The sequence below is a fragment of the Cavia porcellus genome, unplaced genomic scaffold, assembly GCF_034190915.1.
Source record: "Cavia porcellus strain 051 isolate PalLab524CR breed Dunkin Hartley unplaced genomic scaffold, mCavPor4.1 scaffold_6, whole genome shotgun sequence".
NCBI lineage: Eukaryota > Metazoa > Chordata > Mammalia > Rodentia > Caviidae > Cavia > Cavia porcellus.
Genome location: NW_026947489.1, coordinates 50,104,014 through 50,129,657, shown reverse-complemented (window position 1 = coordinate 50,129,657; position 25,644 = coordinate 50,104,014). Strand labels below are relative to the sequence as shown.

The window sequence follows — 25,644 nt, the reverse complement described above, 5'->3', positions numbered from 1 at the left end:
TATACTGAATTGGAGTGGCGATGGTGGACATCCTTATGTTATTCCTTATTTTAGAGTGAAAGCTTTCAGCTTTTCCATTTAGTATGATATTGTATGTTGGTTTCTCATAGATGTCTTTTATCAGATTGAGTTAAAGACTATCTATTCTGATTTTTGCTGGTGTTTTTATGATGACTTGCACTTTGTCAAAAGCTTTTTCTGCATCTAATGGTATGATCATATGATTGTTGTCTTTGACTCTGTTGATATAGTGTATTACGTTTGCTGATTTGTAACTGAGAAAAATCTGTATTCTGATGATGCTGTGTAGAAAATTCCATTTGTTCACAGGTTTTGTTCAGTTCTGATATTTATTTGTTGATATTTTGTCTAGTTGATTGATTTCTTTGTGACAAAGGAATACTAGGTCTCACATTACAATTTTATTGCTTATTGGATTTTTCATATCTATTGATATTTTTCTTATATAGTTGAGTGCTCTCGTATTTGGTGCATTCATATTTTCATTGTTATCTCTTCCTCTTGAAATTTTCTTCTAACAAGTATGTAGTGACCTTCTTTATCTCTTTTGATCTTTCTTCCTTTGAAATTCACATTATTTGCAAATAGAATAGCTACCCTGGCTTTTTCTGAATTCCTGTTGCATTGAAGATTGTTTTCCATCCTTTGACTTTCAGTCTATGAATTTCTTTTCAAGTTATATATGCTTCTTGTATATAGCATATTGTTGGATCTTGTTGCTTAATCCATTCTGTCAGTCTATTTCTTTTGATCGGTGAGTTAAGGCCATTTACAATGATCGTTGTAACCTTTATGTATTGGCTTATCTTTGTCATTACATTTTCCTGCTGTCGGTTTCCTGTTTTTCTCCTCTGTTTAATTCGTTGCCCTGCCTGGTGGTTTCTTTCTGATGTTCTTGGAATTGTGGTCATTTTTATCTTTATCTATAATGTCTGTTTCTCCTCTATTTAGTTTTTTGCCCTGCCTGGTAGTGTTTCTTTCTGATGTTCATGGGAATGTGGTCATTCATATCTTTGTCTAAAATACCTTTCAGAATTTTTTGTAGGGTTTGTTCAGTGTTCATGAATTTCTTCAGTTGTTCTTTGTCACAGAAATATCTTATTTCCCCATTAATTTTGAAAGACAGTTTTTCAAGGTACATGCATCTGGGTTGGAAATTGTTTTCTTTCAAGATTTGAAATGCCTCACTCCAAGTGCTTCTTGGCTTGAGTTGAGGGTTTGTGTTGAGAAGTCTGCCGTGATTCTGATGGGCTTCCCTTTACAGGTGATCTGTTTGTTTTCCCTGACAGCTTTTAATATTCTGTTCTTGTGCTGAATTTCTGGAATCTTGATTATTACATGTCTTAGTATAGTATTTTTCTTATGGTTTTTTGTGGTTCTGTTGCTTCATTTATTTGTATGTTAATTATGTTTTGCACACTTGAGAAATTTTCTGCCATTATTTCTGTGGAGACTTTCTTATAACATTTGTCCTGTCTCCTCATTAACCCCAATCAATTTTATGTTATTCTTCTTTGCTTTATCTTGTAGCTGTTGGACTGATTTTAATGGTCACTTTGAAGATATCTTTCTTTTCATGACCATTAGCTGCAATTTTGTCTTCAAAGTCTGAAATTCTATCTTCTTCTTCATTCAGTGTGCTGCATATACTTACAGTGGAGGTTTTAATCTCTTGGATTGCTGTTTGGATCTGTTGCATGGATTCCATTTCTTTCCTATGTGGGGCATTTTTTTGTTTACAACATTTTTCTAAGCTCATCTATTCTTTTATCTCTGTCTTCTGTAACAGCTTTAATTTTAAACATAATTTATTTTTGTACTGGAGACATTATTTTCTACATAGCCTTTTCCACTTTATTTTTCATTTTATCATTTCAGAAAGTTCCAATCTTTGACATCCAATATCATCTACCTCATTGAGTTCTGGACTTGTCCTAGGTGGGCTGGGTGTCTGGGTTTGTACTTTGCTTTGGTGTCTTGCCATCTTCTATTTTTTTTTTCTTTTTAATTTAATTTTGTTTTCTATGTTGATGTTTGCTGATTCTTTTTTTTTTTTTTTCTTTTTTTTTTTTATCGGTACTGGGGATTGAACTCATGACTGCCTGCTTGCAAGGCAGGCGCTTATGCCACTGAGCTAAACCTCCAGTCCCTGATTCTTATAATATATAACTTTATCACTAGGATTGAGGTTTCCTTAGGAGATGTCTGTTCTTCAGGGGTGTTCTTTGGAAGTAGGTGGTTCTTTATAGCTATAACAAGAACCTACCTTCCCAATTTGTAAAGGATGCAAATTTATATTTAGCTCAGCAACCAATTGTTTAGTACTGAACTGACAGTTTCCATGGAACTCAATAGTTGAAGAGACAGTGGGGAGAGATTGAGATGTTGCAGTATCTAGAACCTGGACTGCAGCCTACAAGGTCAGAAAAAGGGTTTTCCAGTGTCTCCCAGAGTTGCTTGCTCCAAGGAGTTACTGGCTCACACAGGAGCTAGTCTACTATAGCAGAATGAAGAGATTGGCGAATCTCCTCCCACAGAATAGCTCTAAGAAACTTCTAGCAAAAGGCAGATACTGTCCCTTTTTTCTTTTAAAGGGCAAAAATCTATTTGTTTCGGTGACAACAGTAATGCACACATGTCTTCATGGCTTTCTGTAGGATGTAAACAGTTATTTGAATTTTATGCAAACACTTTTAACGAGCGTTTCAAAAGAATTGAAAATTACTATAATTTCAGTTAGCAAAAACAAATTTTATATTTACTATTTATGTGTCTTAGTTGAAGGGCAATCTATTTTTGCTTTACTTATTCATTTATTTTAAGTTGACAAATAAAAACAGATTGAAATATGGTATACTATGTGATATGTTATTTTCATATATGTATACATCATGGAATGATTAAATCAAGCTAATTATTATATTCATCATGTTACACATCTCTTTTGTGTATGTACATGTACTAGGCAATTTAAAGTCTATACTTTTATCTATACATTGTTATTAATCATAATCATCATGTAGTACAATTATTTCTAGAACATATTCCTTCTGTTTCACTGAAATGTAGCATCTCAGGACCAGTACCTCATTTATCCCCATGTCACCACACCTACCCCATCTTTAGTGACAATCATTCTGCTGTTTGTGTAGTTTTGAATTTATTATGCATGCCTGTGAAATTGTACCATATTTATCTTTCTGTGGTTGGCTTATTTCACTTAGCAAACTGTTTTTAAGTCACCAACTTTATTGCAAATGCCAGAATTACCTGTTATAGATCATTTTTAAATTTCAGTCATCCTTGGATGGACACTCTGTTTAATCTCTATTCACCAAACTGTGAAAAGTGCTATTGTGAACAATGCAGCAATGAATATGGAAGGACAGATGTATCTTCCATGTGCTAATTTCATATCCTTTGGGTATATATGCAGAGGCAAAATTGCTACAACATATGGCAGCTCTATTTTTAATTTTTTGAGGAATCTCCATATTGTTTTCCATAATAATTTGCAGTACTGATTTACATTTTCATAAGCAATGCCCATGGTTTAATTTCTGTCCGTATCCCTACCAACATTTGTTATCTTTGCTTTTCTTTGTTTTTGTTTTTTTCACAGATACTCTAAACAAAGAGGTGCTACCTCACTGTGATTCTAAGTTGCCTGATGATCAGTGCTGAGAAACATTTTTTTATTTGTATGCAGTCTTCTGAGAAACGTGCGTTTAGATTTTGCTTAGTTGTTAAATGAGTAGTTTTCTTGATAATGAGTTTTTGAGTTCTTTATGCATTTCTTATGTTAATTTCTTGTCAGACATGTGGTTTTCAAATACTTTTTCCCATTTCATAGTTTATCACTTCACTGCACTGATTGTGTATTCACTGTGCAACCTTTTAGCTTGGTGGAGTCTTACTGCTTTATCTTGGTGTTAGTGTCTATGCTTCTAGAGTAATATTCAAAAATCTCTGTCAAGACCAGTCTCAAAATGCCTTTCCACTGTGTTTTGTGCTAGTAATTTTATAGTACCAGATCTTCTGTTCAGATTTAATCCATTTGAGTAATTTCATATTGAAAATACAAAAGGTAAGGTCTAACCATGTAATGATTACAAGAAAAACACTTCAGAATTAAAGGCATACTTACTTTGATAGTAAAATATGCAAAAAGATAAGTCAGGTAAGCAGTAGCAATGCAAGAACTAGAGTAGCTGTACTGCAAATTAGTAGTAAGCAATATTTTGTAATATATTAAACAAAAGAAATGTAAGATTCATATACTTAAAATGGAAATTGTGACTAAAACATTTAAGAAGGAAATACATTCTATAATCGTAGAGTGCTTAGCATTGTTAACATAGAAACTATCCCAGGATTTGTCAATGAATGCACTGTAACCCATATCAAAATCCTACAAGGACCTTTGGTAGAGAATAGCAAATTTGCCTCAAATTTATGTATGTGCCAATTAAGGGCATGCAGAGGGAAAATAATATTCATTTGGAGGATTTAACAGTTAATAAAAACATCGTATAAAGCTATAGTCTTTAAGAGAGCATGGTATTAACGTAGAACAGACATATTGAAGGAGCATATAAATTCAAAAATAAATTTGCCTACTTGTGATTAATTCATTTTGATAAATGTGTAAAGTCAAGTCAATGAGGAAAATTATTCTTTCAATAAATGATGGGAAGATAATCTTATACAAAAATATTGAATTTGGTTCAATACCTCACATGTAGAAAATTTAACTATAAATATGACACATACCTACTAGAGCTAAAATTTACTATAAAATTCTAAAAAACTTTATAACCTTGGTTTAGTTATTTCTTAGGTGTACTGTGAGAAGGATAATTAATGAAGGACAACTTGAGAAACTGTACTTAGTAAAAATTAAATATTTCTTCAAAGATAATCATACAACTTAAGAAATTTCTTTTTAAAAAAATTTTAAAAAATTGGAAAATAACCTACAGACTTGAAAGTCATATACCTGAAAAGGGGTTCTACATACAAAATAAATAGAAGACAACCCAATTAGAATGAGTAAAAACTTGAATAAATATTTTACCAAGTGTTATACAAGATACTTAACTTCATGTACCACTAAGGAAATGAACAATTTAAAACCCAGTGAGATAACTTTACATAATTACCAGGAAAATAGTATGAGCTGGAAAGGAAGTAATGGTAAAAATGGAGCATGGAATAGGTGGCTTTTCTATGTACTTTTGTTTTAAAATCTATCATATATTTACCATGTAACTGGTGATTTCACTATTGTAAAATGTATATCCCCGGAGATGCATATATAAATGTTCATTGTTCCACTATTTGCAATAGCTTAAAAACTGGAACAATTCAAATGTCCAACAGTTTGAAGATCTGCCGTTTCTCTGGATAAACATAATGTATGTAATGATCTATACCAGTCCTGGTGGGCCTATAGCACACCAGCTCTGTGGTGGGTTGTTTGTATTATTGAAAGCTCCAAAAAGTTCACCATCACCGATACCCTAGAATCATTTTCAGTAATAAAGTGTATCAAAATTATTGAAGTATGTTACAGGTGATGCTAAGTGTGGTGGAGGAATCAGTTATTGTGATGGCTGTTTTCAGAGTCGGCTGAGTTGAGAGGCCTATAAAATAGAATATAGAGATACCTAGTGGACAAATTCAGGGTGGGAGGTTAGGACTAATGAAAAATGTGATTCAAGTAATAGACTAAGTTATATTATTTAAAATGTGTATGTAGATTAAGAAAAGGGATGCAAAAAGGACAAAAATCAGGAGAAAATAAAGGGAGAAGAGACCCCAAAGAAAACAAAGAAGTGAATGGTAGTGTAGGATTTATATTAAAAATGAAAACTCCATAAGTAATGTTTTTTGTAATCCAACATGTTTCATATCCTATGGTTCTTTAATAACATAAAAATCACTTTACTAAAGGGACAAAACCAAAACAAAATCTCTGTGACTTTACTCCATGGTAGCTTCAAGACAGAGAATTCACAATTAAACTCAGCACAGCTATGTGTTCAAGTACATTTTAGTTCACCATCATGAAAATTTGTTCTCCTCATGGTCCCAGATCTGGCCTGCTGTGGAATTCAATGCATCCAAATCAGAAAGCAGCTTCTCTCTGTGCTTATAAAGGCCAGGGTCATCTCCTGGGAAATACAAGGCTGATCTCAAAAGAGTGGGTGGGATATTTCCTTGGCATAGTCTCTGTTTGTTATGCTTAATGTGGATTTAACTAAATTACATGAATTTATAGGCAGAGTGGTGAAAACAATCAGGACAACTTCTTCTATGATTCCAAGGTCAAAGTTGTGGGATGAAGACCTAAAATTGTGGGGAAAAGACTAGGGCTGGAAAAAGATAGGGCTTTGGAAAGGCTGCTATAAAGGGACTGGTTTAACATAAGGAAGGACCCATGAACCAGAGGTAGAGAACCTCTTGGAAAAGTCAAAGAAACCTTGTCGCCTTTCTTAGTGGATAAAGACTCCATGTAGCTGACTATAAGATTGTGTCAACTATTATACCAATCTTTTTGAAGAGCAAAATATGTGCAAAGTGAACAGGTGGAGATGGATGCAGGGGAGAAATCAACACTGACTGTTGAGCTGGACCCTTCCCCCAGTTTGGAAGACAGACCGAGGGTAAATTTTTAGGTCACGCTGTTACTCAGATCTAGCTGGTCCACAGGCTGAGGAGTCTGTGGAGACCTGCAGGGGCTTCTGTAGGAGAGAACTCTGAAGGCAAGTCTTCCTCTCCCTAAGTATCCTTTTTGTACAGGGTGTGGTTGACCGTGCAGCAGTGTGTAGTCACTGCTGGTACAGAAGTACTAAGATGTGTGTGTGGGGCTGGAAGACTCCAGGGTCAGGAGGAAGTGCTCTAGCCTTTCTCTGGAGACTGTGGACTCAGAGGAAAGCTCTCCTTTCTCTGTGGTGTTAACCTCATATGAAGAACGGATCAGTTGTACTTCCCTTCCTGGATCTTGTCTATACCGGTACATTTTGTTGTGGCCCATGGCTTGAGAACATTCCAGAATAATCTTCTTTCTTATCCCTGTAACACAGTGTCTTGGAATTTGAGAGACATCAACATTTGAGGAGGAGGAGACAAAATTGATAACAGAGTCCAAAATAGGCCTCGGTATTAAATCAGGAATAAACTCAACATGGAGAAATTGTCCTTCCGGAATCTGGGAAAGTCCATATCTGTGACTTACCCCCTCCCAGAAGGTAAAAGGCCAGACAGCAGAGGTGCCTGCCAGCCATGGCAGAGTCTGGGCTATAGTAGGTGTCCTCTGTCCAGGGGAAGTGGGGTGGGCTCTCTGTGCATCACTGTGTGGCAATGACACAGCCCCTTCAGATGCTCTGGGCCTCACAGTCACTCTGTCCCTCTACTTATTTGAGGACTAATATATTTATTTGCTCTTTGCCCAAAGTAGGCTTTATGCTTTTCTTAGCTATCTTAATTCACCTTTCCCATTTAAATAATTTTAATGGACACAGAGTAACTATACATGATCAGCACAGACTAGTTGGCACACCTATCATCTCACATACTGACCTTTTCTTTGGTTTCAACCTTCAAAATCCTTTATTTCCTTAATTCCTAGCACATACAAAATAAATTATTGGACTATTGAAGTAGTTTTACAAACTATGAAAATGATCACTACAGAGGTTTGAAAGATGCCAACAGGATTTCATCTAATTAGGAATGTTGAAAAGGAAGTGATGTTTGAGCTGTATTTGGCAGTATAAGTAGAAATGAACACTGCAAACCAGAGAGAAAAGAACATTCAAAGGAAAGGCCCAGTAAACAGAGCACCTAAGGGGCAGGAGAACCCAGCATTAAATGAGGCAACCGTTAAGCAACAGTAACTAACATTCCCCCAGTTTTCTGACAAATATATTCTCATTACAGGATGATCATTGCATAACTTTCACAGTTTCATTTGCACTGATTATCTAGACTTTAGCAATTTTACTTCCATAAGCTTCATCTACAATGATTTTAGATTCATTTTCCTTTAACTACCATCAACAATGACAAAAAAGAAAATTCGCATCTGAATTTATTCCAGTACATGCTCTGGTAACTTAAGCTAAATGCTTTGGATACCATTGCAGTAAACAAAGTCTAAATCAACAGCTTCCTCCTTCTTCTATTTGCATATTCCTTCTCAGCAGAAAAGCCCTTGGTTTTTATCAGAAGTCACAGGACCAAGCCTAGTATTTCTTCGTTGTTTGCCAGATTCTTTTGCCCTAATTCCCCCAGTTCTTGTTCACTTCCAATTAACAGGAGATTTTGACTATTAGCAATCCATGAGCATCATGTCTTAGAGCATCATGTCTTCAGCTTCTATTTACATAAAACAACACAGGTAGGCTCCTGATCACTTTGCCCTCTCTTCTATAAAGAGTATTACAATCATGACATATCAAACCCTGATCTCTTTTGGGGCTTCGTTAAGACAAAGGTACCCCTTAAAATCATAAGTGACATTTAGCTTTTGCCTTTGCTCTGAAATTTGGTCTTACTTGAGTAAGTATAGAGGGAAAAAAAAAAAAAAAAAGTAAATGAAACTCTACTGCCCCCTGCTGGAAAAATAGGTGTAAAATGGAAACAGACCCAGGTTTGGAAGGATTTTCCCTGAAGACTTAAATCGCAAGAAGGGAGCTCCTTGTAGCTGAGTGAGAATGTAAAGAAGAGTAAGAAGTTGAAGAGATTGATGTAGAATCAATACCTCAAAGTAGAAGTGGTAAAAGAAAGAGAAAAATTAAAGGCAGACCTTGGATTGGGAGCAGGTATGATAGAGGCTGGGTGCCAGCCAGATAAAGGGCGGAAGTAAACAATAGACCCCTACAGTGTTTAGGGCAGAAGTAAACAATAGACCCCAACTGCCCACTGCAGGGAGTTAAGTCATGCATGGACAACTTCTGACGGATGAAAGCCCATTCTCCAAAACCTGGTTTTCTTCTATGGGTGAAGAAGTCTCTGGAATGGCTGCTGAGATTTGTTAAATGCCACCAATTAAGGATAAAAGAATTACCAGAGGAAATTGTTGCATATGTCTCTAAATAATCTTAGTCCAACAAAACACTGGCACTTCTTGGATTCCCAGGGTCCTGTCGTCCTTCCAGGGCTCATCAAGTTTGCAGGACCAATTCCAACGAGAAGAGTCACAGTGGAATCAGTATCCAGCCAGGATGGAGAGGTCTGGAACCGGAGGGCAGCAGTGTTCAATGGGAACATCACATCATGGCAGAGGCCTCACCTGTCTCCCGAAGAGGAGCAGAGGGGAAGGCAGAGGGTCCTGGTTTCCAAAGCATGGATGGATACTCCGACTTTAGGGCTCTGGCCCGCATGGCAACGGGAGGTCCTTTGAGGTCTCATCTGCCACACCAAGAACAATCTGTGTCACTGCAGTGTCTGTTTTTATAGGAAGAAATTTGACCCCAGAAACTCACAGACACTGACACCAATTGTGTTTTGTGAGCTTTCGTAACATGTTTTTAACCAGGCTACACCAGCACTTAGGGTTCCATAGATAGAGCATAACTCATCGTCCTGGCTCCACACATTGCTGCTTTGCCTGTAAGTAGCAAAACTAGAACTCAGGTCATGAACCCAAATTAATAACTATTCCAATTAAAATATCACTTGTAGGTATGTAAGTTGTGTTGAATTTTTTAAAAACCAAACATCCACAAATATATGCACACACTTGCATCCTCCTTTACATGCTCCTCATCTCACGCTTGGGACACCATTAAGGAGAACAACTTTTATTTCCTCTGCAGCATTTATTCTCTCAAGAGTATTTGGAATTATGACTCATGATGTCCTAATTCACAGCGAATCATATACCACCATCAGATACTGACAGAAGATAATAATTGTTACATGTACATTTTAGGCCCAGTAAATGCCCTCTCACATTTTTGAATCTTCCTTTAACCAAGTATATTTTATTTGTTTTAAGGAACTTGTGGGTAGTAGGAGTGGAGAACTGAAATATATGCGCATCAAAGGACAGAAAATATGTTGCTTGGCACAAAACCCTGAAGAATTACTTGAAGACATATTTGAGCTACTTTCCTATCCAATTTCTTTGCCTACTCCTCCTGCTTTTCTCTATCATTTCTTTATAAACTAGGGATAAAAAACTGGGAGGGATGTCACTCTTAATCTAAAGAATATGTGACCTTTGGAGGAATAAGTATAAAATAATTATTAAAAGCATAACTGCTGTAGTTTGGGATTGCATGAACTAGTCCAAAGAAAAGAAGATCTGAGTCTTTTCTGTCTATAGGAGTCAGAAAAACTTTAAGATAAACTCCTCGATGACCTAAGAATTCAAGGATGTGTAAGTGTTAATGAAGCAATGTAGCCAACCAAAAAGCCATCTATTTTAGATCTAGAACACAGCTTTGGGAAATGTCACCTATGCATTCAGGTTGACTCATTCAGGAAAATATAAGTCCAGCTGAGTTAGAATCTGAAGTGCTGCTGAGAATGTGTGGATGACTTGGCCAGAGTTTTAGTAAGAAACCTGTTCTTGAAGGGCTCTGTGTGCCATGTGAATATGGTAAACACAGTCATACTGGTGCAATATGTAAGGCAAAATAAAGCGGATGAGGTAAGAGGCTGGTAGCCCAGAGAACAAAGATGATTTTCTAGGAAACAGATGGCGAAGGGTCTGCAGTAGAGGACAGACAATGAGGGAGGGAACAAAAAGCCAAATTTGACTAACACACATACATTGGAAGCTGACAGAATCTGAACTAATAACATAGTTACAATAAAAGTAGGGGAAAGACCTGTCCCTCATTCAACTCAGGATTATTTCCAGGGCTATTGCAGCTTTAGAGTCCTCGTGGGCTTGCTGGTGCCTTAGTGGAGACTGTAGTCGTCAGAGCTTCTCCTTCCACCAAATCCTCCGTCCTCTCTTTACCATCCACCAAAATGACTGTTAGGGCATTTTCCAGGAGGGACCTGTATGCTAACCTACCCGACAGTCTGTTTTCTGAGAACCCAGACAAGGATGGGAAATATGGGATATAACTATAACAGATTGGCAATGAATTTAATGTGGGTGACAGGACAGAGGAGCCGAGAATGGTTGCTCCAATCACATGACGAAAACAGTGTGGCCAGAATAGGCACAAAGAGTGGGGGAAACAATGGGTGCAGTAATGAATTCTTTGAGTTGGGAGTTGCCCAAGGAACGTCCAGCTGCGTGTCCAGTGGACAGCTGATGCTGTCAGTCAAGAACTTATGAAAAAAAAAAAAAAGATGTAACGATTATGATGGCGAAGGCTGAGAAGAAAGGAGGAAACTCCTTGGAAAATTTACTAGAAATATCCAGCAGACAATTAAAAAGAACAGTTAGTAACCTATGAAAAAAGAATTTTTTATGAGAGATGAAACTATTGGTGAAATGAGCGTGGGAACCAGGGAAGGAAACTCAGGGGAAAACTTTATTTTTATTTTTAAGGCAGAAATTAGATGAGATAGAGCCCATAAAGAAGACTAGGAAAAAAACAAAAAAGAAAAAAAGTGACTTACTTTAGATATGAATTGGTAGAAAGTGAAACAAGAAGAGTTCTTCATTTCTGAACAATCACTAAATCCTGTAAATCCCTTTGCTGAAATAATTGGGGATTATGGGAAAGAGTAAAAGCACACAAAGACTCTTTCAGCTTGATTCTCAGCAAAACATTTATCTCGTGCGCTGGCACTCTTTGTTCAAATACTTTTATGCATGGACTCCACTGACTCCTGTGAGGGTCCCCACTGCAAGGGAGCCGGGAAATGACACCAGTGCCCAGATGGAAGGAAGCATCTTCCAGATCCTAGCTTTGGCTCCTTGTTGGGGAGGGGAAGTGCTGTTGAAATTCACCAGTACCTGATGATCGCGCAAGTTTATCTGCTCCTGCAGATTAAAATGAATTGAAACAGAGATCAAAGGATGGGACAGTAGACAAAGAAGTACTTCTGTAAGACTGTTATTTCACCTTCTGAGTCAGATTTAATGATGATTAAACTTACTTAAAGTTTTAGAATTGTTTTTAGTATAAAGGTAACCAACTGGAGGGCTAGTGATGGAGTGGAGCTCTGAGAACTGAACTGAGAAAGGGCAAACAGGGCAAAGGGATTATAGTAGGAACAGAATCCTGTGGGATCAGACAACAGCAAAAGAACTACTAAATGCCACATTGCATTGGCACTCCTAAGCAATGCTGTTGTTGAAAATAATGAGCCACTGTCAGAAACTCAAGCTCTTTCTCCTGGGAGGTGACCATTGGACCACTCATTAAGACAGTGAGAGACAGGAGGTAGCAGAGGTAGAGCCACTGCAGCCTGTGGCTTCAGGATCACCACTTGACCTGGGGACAGGGATCTGAAGTGGGCTTTAGCTCAAACAGAGGCTCACACTAAATAGGAACATTCAAAGCTCTAAATCCCACATCCACATACAGGGAGGCTCTGTGCTCTTCTGAGCAAATCTCCCACCCATCTGCCTGTCTTTCTGTGAGGCAAGCAGGTGTCGCATAATCACTGTGTACATACTGCTGGCACAGAAGTAAAGTGCTGTCTGGTTGAGGGTGGCAGCCTCTATGGAAAGGGAGAATTTAGGCTTTTCCTTCCGAGAGACTTTGTATCCATCAGATATTTCTGCTGGGGTAAAGTCATTGATATCAATGGAGTAGTAGATTAGCTGTAGCCCTTGTCCTGGGTCTTGTCGATACCAGAACATTTGTTCATGATCCTTGGTCTGAGAACACTCCAGCACAGTGCGCATGCCTGTTTGTATGATCCTGTTCCTTGGGGTTTGAGTAACACCAGAGGCCATGGACCCTGTGGGAAAACAAAACAGGAACTGGAGATGGAGCTGGCAAATATCCTTTTGCTGAGATCTTCAGGGGGAAGCTTAATCAGAGATTTGGATAATTTAAAGCAGGGATTTCCCCATCTGTTTCCGAAATTTACCTGTTCCCAAGAAACTAAAAATCATGCAGCAGAGGAACCTGAAATCCATGTCAGGCAGAGGTAAAATGGAAATGTTTCCAGGTCTGAGGGGAAGGGATTAACACAGGGAGGTCATTGTCTCTCCTGATTTGCTAGAACTCACAGAGAGATGCAGCCACATCCCTCACCCAGGGGAGGACCTAACTTTTATTACTCTCTTGTGCTCACACAGGGAGGCTTATTGATTTATGGCAAGTGCTCTCCGTGGGTGCTGAAACTCTTCCTTGATCCTTCACTGACAATGAAGAGAGCTGTCTTTCTCCTTCTTCCCAGGGCACATCTATTTCTGTTATTCAAGGTGACTTCATCTTCCCCACAAACAGACTGTGGGAAAAGCACATAACACTACGAATAAAGGGAGTCTGGCCCACTGGAATGTTATGACACCGTAACTGTTTCTTTCTGTGTTTTATTTGTTTGTTCCAATTCAGTTCTGAGTAAGTTGTACAATTTGAATAAATTCTCTAAACTCTAAGCCTTACTTGTCTTTTAAAGGAAAAGTGACAAAATTTGTTTCCAATTTATTTTTTTTTTTTAAATGGCTCCTGCCTTTCTGGCCAATGTTTTCTGGATGTAGCTCTTTCCTAAAAATACTGGCTCATCGTAGGGAGATAGTTCTTCAAGGTTAGCATGTACTTCAAAGAAATATTTGACTCCCTCACTTGGGAGCATGTTTTTAATTAAATCAGTCACTGGAAAGGTAATTTTGCCTGTCATAAATTGTTCCTAGTTTTAAGAGAAAAATGTTCAACATCTTGATATAGTACTTTTACAAGGACATCTCAGCTGCCTTGATAACATGAGGTTTTGTCTGTGTCTCATACGAGAAACAGCTGGCTCCTGGCTGCTACTTGTACTTATCTGGGCTCCACTTCACCTCCAGATGCACGATGGCACCCTACACCAATCAGTCTTCCCGCACATCAATTTGGTCACCTTTGTTTATTTTTATGCTTTAGAAAAATTAACTTTAATTTTTCATTTATACAAAATATTTGCATATATTTATAAAGCATAATATGACATTTTCATTCATGTATATATTGGATAATGATCAACTCAGGACAAACAACACATCCACTCATCTTACTTTTTTTTTTTTTTTTTTGAAGAGAATAAAACCAAATGAAATAAAACAGAGTAGAGTCAGTCTAAAGTAAATAATGAATACGGTCAGGACTTCAAAGTAAAATGAAATCAATAATGGCTACCACAAAGCCTCTTGTTATCTTCAAAATAACTGCCCATACCATCAGCATAATAAACTAAAAAAAAAAAAAAACACAAAAGAATACAACCAATCAAAGCAAAACAATGCAAGGAATACAGGACTTCAAAACAACATGATAGCTACAACAGTGGCTATTGTAATGCCCCTTGCTATCTTCAAGGTAGTTGCCTGTATCATCATATGTAATAAAATCAAGTGAAACAAAATAGAATAAAATCAATCAAAACAAATCAATGAAAGCAATACAGGACTTCAAAACAAGATAATAGGAAAGCAACAATACCTAACATATTTTGTTATCTTTGAAATAGCTGTCCATGATCTCAAACATAATAAAATCAAACAAAACAAAATAAAAACCAAATCTGAATAAAACCAAACTACACAGAACTATGAAAATAATACAGGGTTTCAGAACACTGTACTGCATTAGCAATGGCCACTGCCTTCCCGTTTTAGACATTTCCTGCCCTTTTGCTTCACAATATCTATTACGCATTTTGTATCTCACTAACTCCTTTAGTTTTTTAAACTAGGCAGACATCGTGTTGTGATTGTAAATGGTATCAACCATGAATGTGATCTCAAGTTGTATCCATTCACCTACAAGAGCCACCAGGTTATCCTTCTTTACAGTTGAGTGGCTTTCCACTGTATAAAAACGCCGTATCTTTCTTATCCATTCTGTAGTTGATGGACAAGCGGCCCTTATTTTTTTTTTCTGGTTCCTTGTTACATAGAACATTGTTCTCTCTACTTTGACTTTCAGTCTATGAATTTTTCTTTAGAGTTAAATGTGTTTCTTGTATAATGCATATTGATGGATTCTGTTTTCTGATTCATTCTTCCTGTGCAGGGGTCCCAGTGGCTGCTGCAGTGTGCATGGGAGTGGGCCTGGCTGATGTATCCTAGACCTGAGCTGGTTACCAGCAGGAAGCCTTCCCAATGGCAGCTAAAATTTTTATCATTTCTTTGCAGGAGTACATTCAAAATCCTCTCCTACACTGAGTTATAGAGTGCATTACTGTTAACTGTGTTCACCCCAATGTACCACAGAGAACAAGAAGTTTTCTCCCTATGCAGTGACCAACTTTTATCTATCGGATTGTTTTTTCTAAATATTTTAAGTCTTCATCTTAAAATTTTCAAACCTATGCAAAGGAGAAAAGAATATTTTGCAAAGTAGACATGATAAAATAAACGGTCCCCACATTACCCAGCTTCAGTTATTACCTAATCGTCACCTCTTTTCTTTATCTATCTCCTGCCTACTTCTTTCTCTCTCTCCTGTGGTATCTCAAATAGTTGCTGCTTTATATATAGGAGTTGCAAGCGCATTTTATAGTTACTGCACTTATTCTGTAAGGCATTTTCTTGTCTTCCCTGCCATTTTCTCTTTAATTAGAATGCTTCATTTAATAACACCAAGAAAAACATGAATTAATTACAGGGAATTGCTTATCCAGGAACTCTATCTATATAGGATAATGACAAAATGATTTTTGTTGGTCCATAGTGTGAAAAATTCCACTACTTTTATTGTACATTCCTAAAGTAAACATACTCTTTTGCTGCCCTCTGCTGGACAAGAGTGATTTGAATGGAAGCAAGATTGGGCTAAATATAAACTTCCAGGAATGGAAGCTCTTCTCTCAGTGATCACACCAGCTGAGAGATGAGAGGACCAATGTCCGGTGGCCAAAGGGCCATTGCTCACTCAGACTGACAGAAACTTGTAGCTGTGTGACAAAGAGAGGAGCAGAAATCATTCTTGGTGCAGGACCTAAGGCTAAAGAAGTGTGAGAGATTATCGTTAGAAGAATAAATGGAGGAGATGTTAGAAAGGAATAGAGGAGACATTGGAAATGAATGAAAGAAATGGAATTGAAAAGGATGCTTCAATTTATTAATGTCATCCACCAATATTTCTTATACTCTAAATCAGCTGACAGAACCCTCAAATCATATTTATATCTACTTTATCATTGATCTGTTCTCTATCAAGTGGGATACATATTTGCTCAGTCCTAATTGTTTTTTGCCACTGTCCTCTCTCTCTCTCTCTCTCTCTCTCTCTCTCTCTCTCTCTCTCTCTCTCTCTCTCTCTCTCTCCTCTCTCTTCCCTCTGTCTCTCTTTCTCTCTCTGAATAGACCTGGGTGTTTGCTGTGTGCAGATGAGTGGGATCCTGAGTACTGTTGAATACTTTCTTCCAATTGTGAGCTATTTCTCTGTAAAGTACACATTGTTTGGAGCACAGGATACTAAAGGAGAAATTAATATTTTACTGTTGGTGAGTATCTTCTGTGTTCTAGGAAAATTCTGTTTACTCCCAGAAAATGTTTTTCTATATTTTTTTCCCAGAATTTGTAGTTTTAAGTTTTATGACTACATCTAGGATGATTTGTAGTGTTAGGTAACACTGAAAGTTCATTTGTTAAATTCAGTTGTTTCAACATTATTTGTTGAAATATTTTCTGTCTTAATATATTGAAAAGTCCAATCCATAAACATATCATTTCAATTTTTGTTTTCTTTAATTTCCTCCAATAATATTTTTTAGTTTTTCACTAAACATGATTTGCTGAATTTTTCCTAAATAGTTTGTTGCTGATATTATTGGAAATTTTGTTATTTTTTATTGTTTATTTTTCATTTCTTCAAAGCTGGTAAATAAAACATTTAATCTTTTAATTCTGCATCCTATGATCTTTGTAAATTCACTAATTACTTCTGGTTACTCATTGATTATTTAGGATTTTCTATATGTGCAACCAAGCAATTTGCAGTGATAGTTTTACTTCTTACTCTCAATTTTTAAAAATTTTGTTCCTTTGTTTGCTTTATCGTGTTTATAAAGATCCTCCACACAATGTTAGATAACTGTAATGAGAAAACCTCTTGACTTTTCCCCTAGTGTAGGGTTCAAAATTCACTACTAAATAGGATGTTGCATGTACATTTTTGTCAATATGTAATTTTAGGAGACAGCAAGCACACTTCTTAATTTTCTGAGAGTATTTTGAATGAGTATCAGATTTTGTAAAATATTTTCTGAAAATAGCTAAAAGATTATTTTCCTTTCTTCTACTTATACATGGTAAAATATATTGATTCTTAATGCTAAACCATTGTTTCTCCCGCAATATTGATCTTATTACATTATCAGTATGCCCTCTTTTATGTGAAGATATCCACAGATGAATAGACATAAATACATATAAGTATATATATTCAGATTTGGTTTCTTAATATGTGGTGAAAGATTTTTAAATCTATGGTCATGAAAGGTGTTCTGGGATTCTTTGGCATTGGATTCTTCTGAATTCATAAAATATGTGTCAACTATTTCATCTTCTTCAATGTTTTGAAAAAGTTTATGTATAGTTTTGTTCTTTTTTCCTTAATTTTTTAACATAAATCATCAAGAAAGGACAATGAATTTGTATTTTCTCTTGATAAAGTTTTGATAAATAATTTAATTTCCTTCATATAAGCTTCTTCACATTTCATATTTAATCTTTGACCAGTTTGATTAATTGTGTTTTTCAGAGAATTTCATCCTCATTGTAGAATTTATTGACATAATCAGTTTTGACCCTGTAATCATTTTTATGTCTGTTGCAGTTACAGAGATATTTTTTCTTTCATAATTGATGTGGTAGTAGTTTGTATCTTTTTCTTTTTTGTCTTGATGTCTATGGCTTTATTGAGTTTATTAACTGATCACACTGTAGCCATATTTTCTAAATTCATGAGCATTTTTTTACAATAAGAAACTTCATCTGAAATTTCCAACATCTATGTTATTTCGTGATTTTCTTCTCAGGAGTATTGTTGTACTTGGGCAATGTTATTTTCCAAGATCTAACAATTTTGAGAAAGAATCAAAATAGCCTTATTTATTCAGATTTACAACTAAATTTCTCCTCTGGAAATATGGAGGAATAGATGTATCAGACAGTAAAAATTATTTTGACCATAAATTGAAATAGTCCTTGAATCATCACTGGTGTACCACCTTCTCCAGTGACAGATTGGGGGATATGAAGGTCTTTGAGCATCTCAGCCACAAATAACTTGAAGGGCTCCTTCACAGCCACTGTCTTTCTCTCTGGAAATGGTTGTATCTTTGAAAATGCTGGCAATTTTTCTAACTGTCTCATGTTCGATATCTCCAAGGTAATGTTGGTACTGCCTTTCATCTTTGTATCCGTGCCTTCTCTCACAAACTCTTTCAGTTTCCAGGGTCCATGATGTCAACCTCTGGTATAGGCATAGTTCTTGTTAATTAATTCTACATCTGGAACCCTATCCAAATTCATTTTTTGTATACTCATCATTTAGGTTATATCTGGTGAATCAAACTCTAGTATCATGTCTCTAGTATTTAGAAGATGTCCCAAGTGAGTATGACAAAGATAGTGTCAATGCATATCGTTTGAAGTTTTTCTGTACTGTACAGTTTGAAGGTTTTCTGTACTTAGACTTCCCTGAGGGAATTCTTCATTGATAATATCTGTGTTAGTTACTTTTTACTTGTAGCTGAGACAAAATACCTGATGCCCAAAATTGGGAAAGGAAAGCTTTATTTCTTACAGTTTTTGGAGGCTTCAGTCCATACTCAGTTGACTCCAAGGCAGGGTGGCATGGCTGGGCCACAGTTTATGGTGGCTGCAAACAGCAAGGCGGAAACTGGCAAAAGAGCAAGACATTCCTTCTTCCTGCCATTACATCACATTCTGGCTCCATCCCTACGTGTGTGTAGCACTGACACCATCAATCCAAATCCTAGACAATGAACCAATCACAAATGCACAATGTAAATACATGGGGGCCACCAACTTAAACCCAGACAATATTCTAGCACCTGTACTGTGTTGTAGATATCAGATTATACTGCGACTTACACCCCAGTAATGTCCTCCAGCTGTTTGGAGTGACATAAACTTTGAAAAAGTGACTCCAGAGAGGGTTTCCACTATTACGTACAATTTATAGTATTTAGAATTGGTTACTTGAACACACTCCTGTCCCGGCCTGCGGGTAAGTCCACTGAGACCCTAGAGGGGGAGTTGAAATGAAGGTGCTGCTTAACTACCAAACTTAACTCCTAGAGGGAGTTAAGATGGTACGGCCGGCAGATATAAGGTGGCAGCCAATTACAGGGCTTCCCACACACTCTAGGTTTCAGAGTCAACTTTTCTAGTCAGTAGAAAGGTGTGTGTGTGTGTGTGTGTGTGTGTGTGTGTGTGTGTGTGTGTGCCTAACACCTTTTGCCTTACTCGAATCAAAGCTTTCAAGGTGTTTTAGCTCAGTTTGAAAGCCCTGAGTTCAATTTCCAGTAGAACAAAAAACAAAACTTGGAATCACAAGCTGTCCAGATCCTCCAGGTTTGCCATCAGTGGGCTCACATGTATTTTACTGTTCTGGGTTCCATTGCTGACATGCTGGTGGCTACCATTTATTCCTGCTAGAGGGAGCCAGGTGTAATTAATTTTTAGTTCCATTTTGAAATTGTGAATATTATATTGCAGAGAATCTTTTCTGGGAAAGTTTCAAAATATTTCCGTTTCTAGAAGGCAGGTAATTTACTGACACATCAGCAGGTCTTTTATGAGATAGATGAACATTTCTGAGCACCAGTCATAGAGTGGTTCCTCCTCCATCCCTGGGTGGTCCTTCTTGAAAGCAGCAACCATCTCAGGTGACAGCTCCATAGGGCCATCTCCCCACTCTGGCTGGTCAGAACTCCTATTTCCCAGGTCTGTGTGACTGCTGAAGTCTCCACTTCTCCCAAACATCCCAGCACTGGCTCTTTTCCAGACTTTACAGAGGCTTTCTCCATGCTGTGCTGCTTATGACTCCACCAAAGATTTAAGGGGCCCCCATGGAATATGTGCAAATCTCACACTGAATAGCATCCTTTTCTGTAGAATTTACCCCTACAAACATCACCAGCTCCCCAACTATGGGCTTTGCCTCTGTACTCTGACACCAGCAAGCCCCCATATCCTGAGAGAACATTCCATTCATGTGCTGCAACCTAAAAATTGTACCAAGGCAGAGTCTGAGGCAAGAGTGGAACCTCTTTATGTGTATTCTCCTTCCCAGCGATGACCACTCTATACTGCCTGTTACCTCAAGTATAAACATAGTGGTCTTAATTTTTTCCTCAATATTTAGGGTGATTTATGGAAATAAAGCAATAATAATAATAATAACTATTATTGTGACCAAATTCTCAAGAAAAATATTGTTTCCATCGCCTTTGAATATTGAAGGAATATTGAATATTCCTTTACCCTTCCATCTCAGACTTGCACCCTGACCCTCTGGCGAGCTCCCAGGCCTTCCCCCTTTGACTGGTACTGAATTGTTGATTCCTCTGATTCTATGTTCTTCATCTTCAGTTGAGCAGCTACTGGATTCTCTAGCTTTCCAGCATGCAGATACAATTTGGAATTTTGTACCTCTTAACCTCTGATCTTGCAGACCAGCATTGTGGGTGGTTCCACCTGTGATCCGTTAAGCATATCTAGTAGTCCATTTGCATAATTTCACATATACTTTCTATTAATCCTGTTCCTATAGATAGCCCTTACTAATATACACTCCTTTGAATACATATTCCATGGTTCTTCTTAACCCTGTTTCTTCTCCTAGATGTTGAAATTCCATGTAGTATAACTAAATTTTCTTTTTGTGTCTCAGTGAATAGGACCTATTCCTCAGGTACCTAGTGAATTATCCTAAAGCATCTATGATATCAAGGCAACAGTGAGACTGGCGAGTTCTCTGGATGGAAACTGATCATAAAAAGAGATAAGATATGGGAAGAGAGGTATGTGTTTTTTAAAAAAACAGTGTATGAAATTTTACTATAACCAGACAGTAGACTCCAATTAGAAAAAGGTAATGAAAAAACGAGTAGTTTGTCAAAAATTTAACAAAATAGATTAATAGTTTTTAAGCCTTTCTGAGTGGAAGGTGTTTGACAGTGACTCTAGGAACAATGGTGGTTTTCTATGCTGCTAAAAATTGTAATAATGGAGGAAGCATCACACAATGCCCAGTACTTGGCACAGAGGGGCCTGATTGAGTTAAGGCAGGTAATGTGTACACATTGCAGTACGAAGATCGTCAGTTTTCCCCATACCTACTGGCTCTTGGAAACCTAGGTCCAGGGAGCATCAATCGGAAGGAAGTATTTCAATGTCTACAAGGAATACCTAGTGTATGTTAGGGATTGAGAAAAAATATAGAGATCCCAGTAAAATGATACAAATAAGCTATACCGAGAATAGAAATTTAAGAAACAACATCATATGAAAGAGTGCTCAAATTCATTAGCAAATAGAGAAATATAAATGAGAAAGGGACAAAGAAGTGGAAGAGATGAATGCAAGGTAGGGAGACAGACAAAGACAGATACAGAGAAAAGAAAGAGAGATGTATAGTTTTCTGGCTTGAAAAAGAGCATAGTCCAGCTGTTAGATTGTTGACAGTTATTGTTTTAATACTATAAATAAATCTTCATCTTTCTTGCACTCTGCATCTGTGCTCTAATTTCCTATTAAATTCTTCATTTTATTCTTAAATTATCATCTATAACTTTATGGTAACTATTGATAATGTTCTGGGATAGAATGAGAGAGACATGGATCTCTTGAATGTATCCATACTACTGGACTGACAAAAATCTAGAGCACTAAATACTGTCATAGGAATTATAATAATATGGGAGAAATACCTGTGCCCTTGTGACTGAGACTGGAGAATTATAAGGTAATTTTGAAGAGCCCACAGTTGATATTTATATAACTAGATTACTATATGTGTATTACCATATTGTGTTTCCAAGTATAAAATCCCATAAAGAGGTTACATAGATTCATGGAAAGCTACACCCAAGTGGTTTCAGTGTTGGTCAGGAATTGGGAGGAAACTGAGTGTATTTTCTGAAAGGGAAGAGGAGTGTATTAGTGTGTAGCTTAGAGGTGAAGGACAGGATAAACACACAGAAATGTAAAATAGTTCACTCACTCTGAGGTGAGCAAAAGAGTCATAGAGTTGAATTGTATACATAATAAAATAAAGATTAGTGATTTCAAATAAACACAAATATGATTAGGGTTGGTTACTCCATGAGAAGGTCATGACTGGCCCATGTCTAATATATTGTTTCCAAGAATTTAAACTCTAGCTTAGAAAGAATTAGACTGATCTTTTTCACTGTGGTAAAATGATGCCAGAGAATTGGGATCTTTGGATACTATTTTATTAACACAATATGACAGGACAAAAGGAGGAAGATAACATATAGTGAGAAATCTGCATGAAGCAGAAAAAAGAAAAGAAAAAGGAGGACTTGAGAGAAAGCCATTGCAGATCCTACTCCAAATGGTGCTTTTTCCAAACTGCCAGCCCACTGCTTCTATGACTTTTAAATTCACTTCAACAGTGTAAGAAACCATTGTGGTGATGACAGCTCCAGTTCATTTCCGTTACATCCTTCCAACAGAACTCATCAGCTGCTTCCTGGGTTGGCTCCATGGGGGTTTGTGCACACAGAGGAACGAACATTTCAGCACTGTGAACTGACTGCTTGCACAGAGATACAGGGCTGAGTCTTCTCGATCAGAGGACTTAATTTCTAGGCTGCAGGGTGAGGCTTTGGGACATTGAGCTGAGAATTGATCCTCGAACTTGTTCATTTCGTCAAGAGGATCTTCATTCTGGAACCTAATCAAAAACTTCAACTCTTTATTTTGCTTTTGTTGATACCAGTAAACAGCAGTGTGTCCCTTTTTAGGGACACAGCTCATGTTTGCTTTCTGTCCTTTCCATTTGATCAGATGTCTTGGCCTCTGGGTCACTGTGTCATCAAAGAAGCCTGAAAGAGAAGGAAAGAGAAGCTAAGACCTAAGCCCCTAAGCATTATCAATCCAGAAAAGGGTTTGGGTCTGGCTTGCCATGCCGAGGACAAAGGTTTTCTTTTGTGCCTCTGTGCTCAGGCCTCACCTGCATTTAAGAGACAAAGAGCCACACAGCAGAGGAGCCATGTGGTCATGGTTGCATCGAAGTGGCAAAGGCTGAGGCTGCTGCCCTCCTCACAGACAGCCTTCCTGTGACGCGATCGCTTGGCAGACTTGGTCTTCTTGGAACACACTCATGTTTCTGGCAAACACACCTCCTGGTACCAGAAAGAAGCTTCTAGTTTCACTCAGTAAATATACCTGGGTTATATTTCATTTATTTACAACAATTTATGTCTAATTTTACTACTATAAACAGTATATGTACATAAAAACTGTGTGTATTTTATGAATTTAGATATTATTTATACATAAATGTTATATTTGTACATAAAAACTATATATATACTATATAATATTTACAAAGTCATAAAACAAAATAACAAAATAATCATGCTACTAGTGGACAGTCATTATCCTGCATATTCCTTATGGATAGTCTTTGAATTCATCTCCCTCACCTGTCTTTCCCTCCATCTCTCATATCTCTTCTTTAATTTTTTGCATTATTTATTTTTTCCTAAATTATCTTCTGCATCTTTATTATGAGAATGTCTGGGAGACAGGGAGGGAGATAGGAGTTGCCACTCCTTCTGGGTCAGTGTACTGGACACAATCTAGAGCACTGGATATTATGGAGATTATGAGGTTATAGAAGTAAACTTTATGGGTTTGTACTTAAGAACAGAAATTATAGCACAAATGTGAAGACCCTTCAGGTGATCTTTTGACACACAGAATAAAATGCAAAGTTAGTACTCAGTGTCTCAACAATTATCACCATCAATGATTCTGGACATATATTCCTATAAAGGCCTGTTTATTCAGGCCTATAAAGACCCATGTACAAGTGACGTCAGTGCTAGCAGGTAACTGGAATACAACTAGATGTCTTTTCTGAAAGAAGTGAGCATGTAGTATTGTGTAAAACTTAGAAGTGACAGAGTGGATATACACAGAGAAACATAGTATGTTTCATTTATTCAGAACTGAGTGAAAAATTCTGAGAGGGAGAATTTCATCTACAGTAAAACAGCACTTATATGATTTCAAATATGTAAACGCATGCCTAGAGTTAGGTTTTCCAGGAGAATATTGGTGGCTTAAATGTAATTAATGTTTCTCTCTGCAGTTTTACACTCAAGCTTAGAAGGATTTGAGCAGAATTTCATCACAGTGGTGATCATGAAGATTTGCACAAAAAAACAGAGAGAACATGTAGGGGGAAAAAGGATAGGAGAGAGAAAGAAGAAGCAGGAGTTCTCGAGATACAGCAGCCCTACACCCTGTCACAGGAGGTCCTGTACCATAAATTTAGCCCACCGATTCTGAACATTAGAATACTTGTCACTGCAGTTATGCCAGCTCCAGGTCATTTCTGTTACCTCCCCCCAACCTATCTCCTCAGCCTCTTCCTGAGCTGGCTCCATGGGGGTTTGTGCACTCTGAGGAACGAACATTTCAGCACTGTGGACTCACTGCTAGCACAGAGATACAGTCTTCTAGTTCAGAGGAATTGATTTCCAGTCTACAGAGTGAGTCTTGGGGACATTAAGCTGAGAATTGATTCTTGAACCTGTCCATTTTTTCCATATCTTTTCTGTTCCAAAAATAAATCAAAAACTTCAACTCTTTATTGTGCTTTTGTTGATACCAGTAAACAGCAGTGTGTCCCTTTTTAGGGACACAGCTCATTTTGCTCTCTGTCCTTTCCATTTGATGAGATGTCTTGGCATCTGGATAACTTCGTCATCAGAAAAGTCTAGAAGAAAAGGAAAGAGAAGCTGAGGCCTCAGCCTGACAGTGCTGCTGATGCAGAAAAGGGTTTGGGTCAGAATGGCAAGCTGAGGACAAGGGTTTGTTTTCTGTGCTCAGGCTTCACCTGCATTCAGGAGACAAAGAGCCACACAGCAGAGCAGCCATGTGGTCATGGTGGCATTGAAGTGACAAAAGGCTGCGGCTGCTGCCCTCCTCACAGGCAGCCTTCCTGTGACGCGACAGCTTGGCAGACTTGATCTTCTTGGGACTGACTCATGTTCCTGGCAAACGCACTTCCTGATACAGAAAGAAGCTTCTGGTTTCACTCAGTAAATGTACCTGATTTATATCTCATTTATTTATAACATTTTATTTTTACTACTATAAGTAGTATATGTGCTTGAAAATGTGTATTTTGTGACTTTATATATTATCTCTGCATAAATACTAAGTATGCACATAAATACTATATATAGATATTATGTATTATGTATAATACTTACAAAGTCATAAAATAATATAACAAAATAAAGCTGCTACTA

At 37.3% G+C, this 25,644-nt stretch overlaps 2 gene segments (V, D, J or C); both read right to left on the bottom strand.

The window, feature by feature from the left end:
* The window catches only part of LOC100731126 (T cell receptor beta constant 1-like), a 76,075-nt gene that overhangs the window by 46,495 nt on the left and 3,936 nt on the right, over positions 1–25,644 (bottom strand).
* LOC134476436 (probable non-functional T cell receptor beta variable 23-1) lies at positions 22,799–23,477 on the bottom strand. The segment is given in 2 exon segments: positions 22,799–23,202; positions 23,331–23,477. Coding segments are annotated over 2 exon segments (438 nt in total).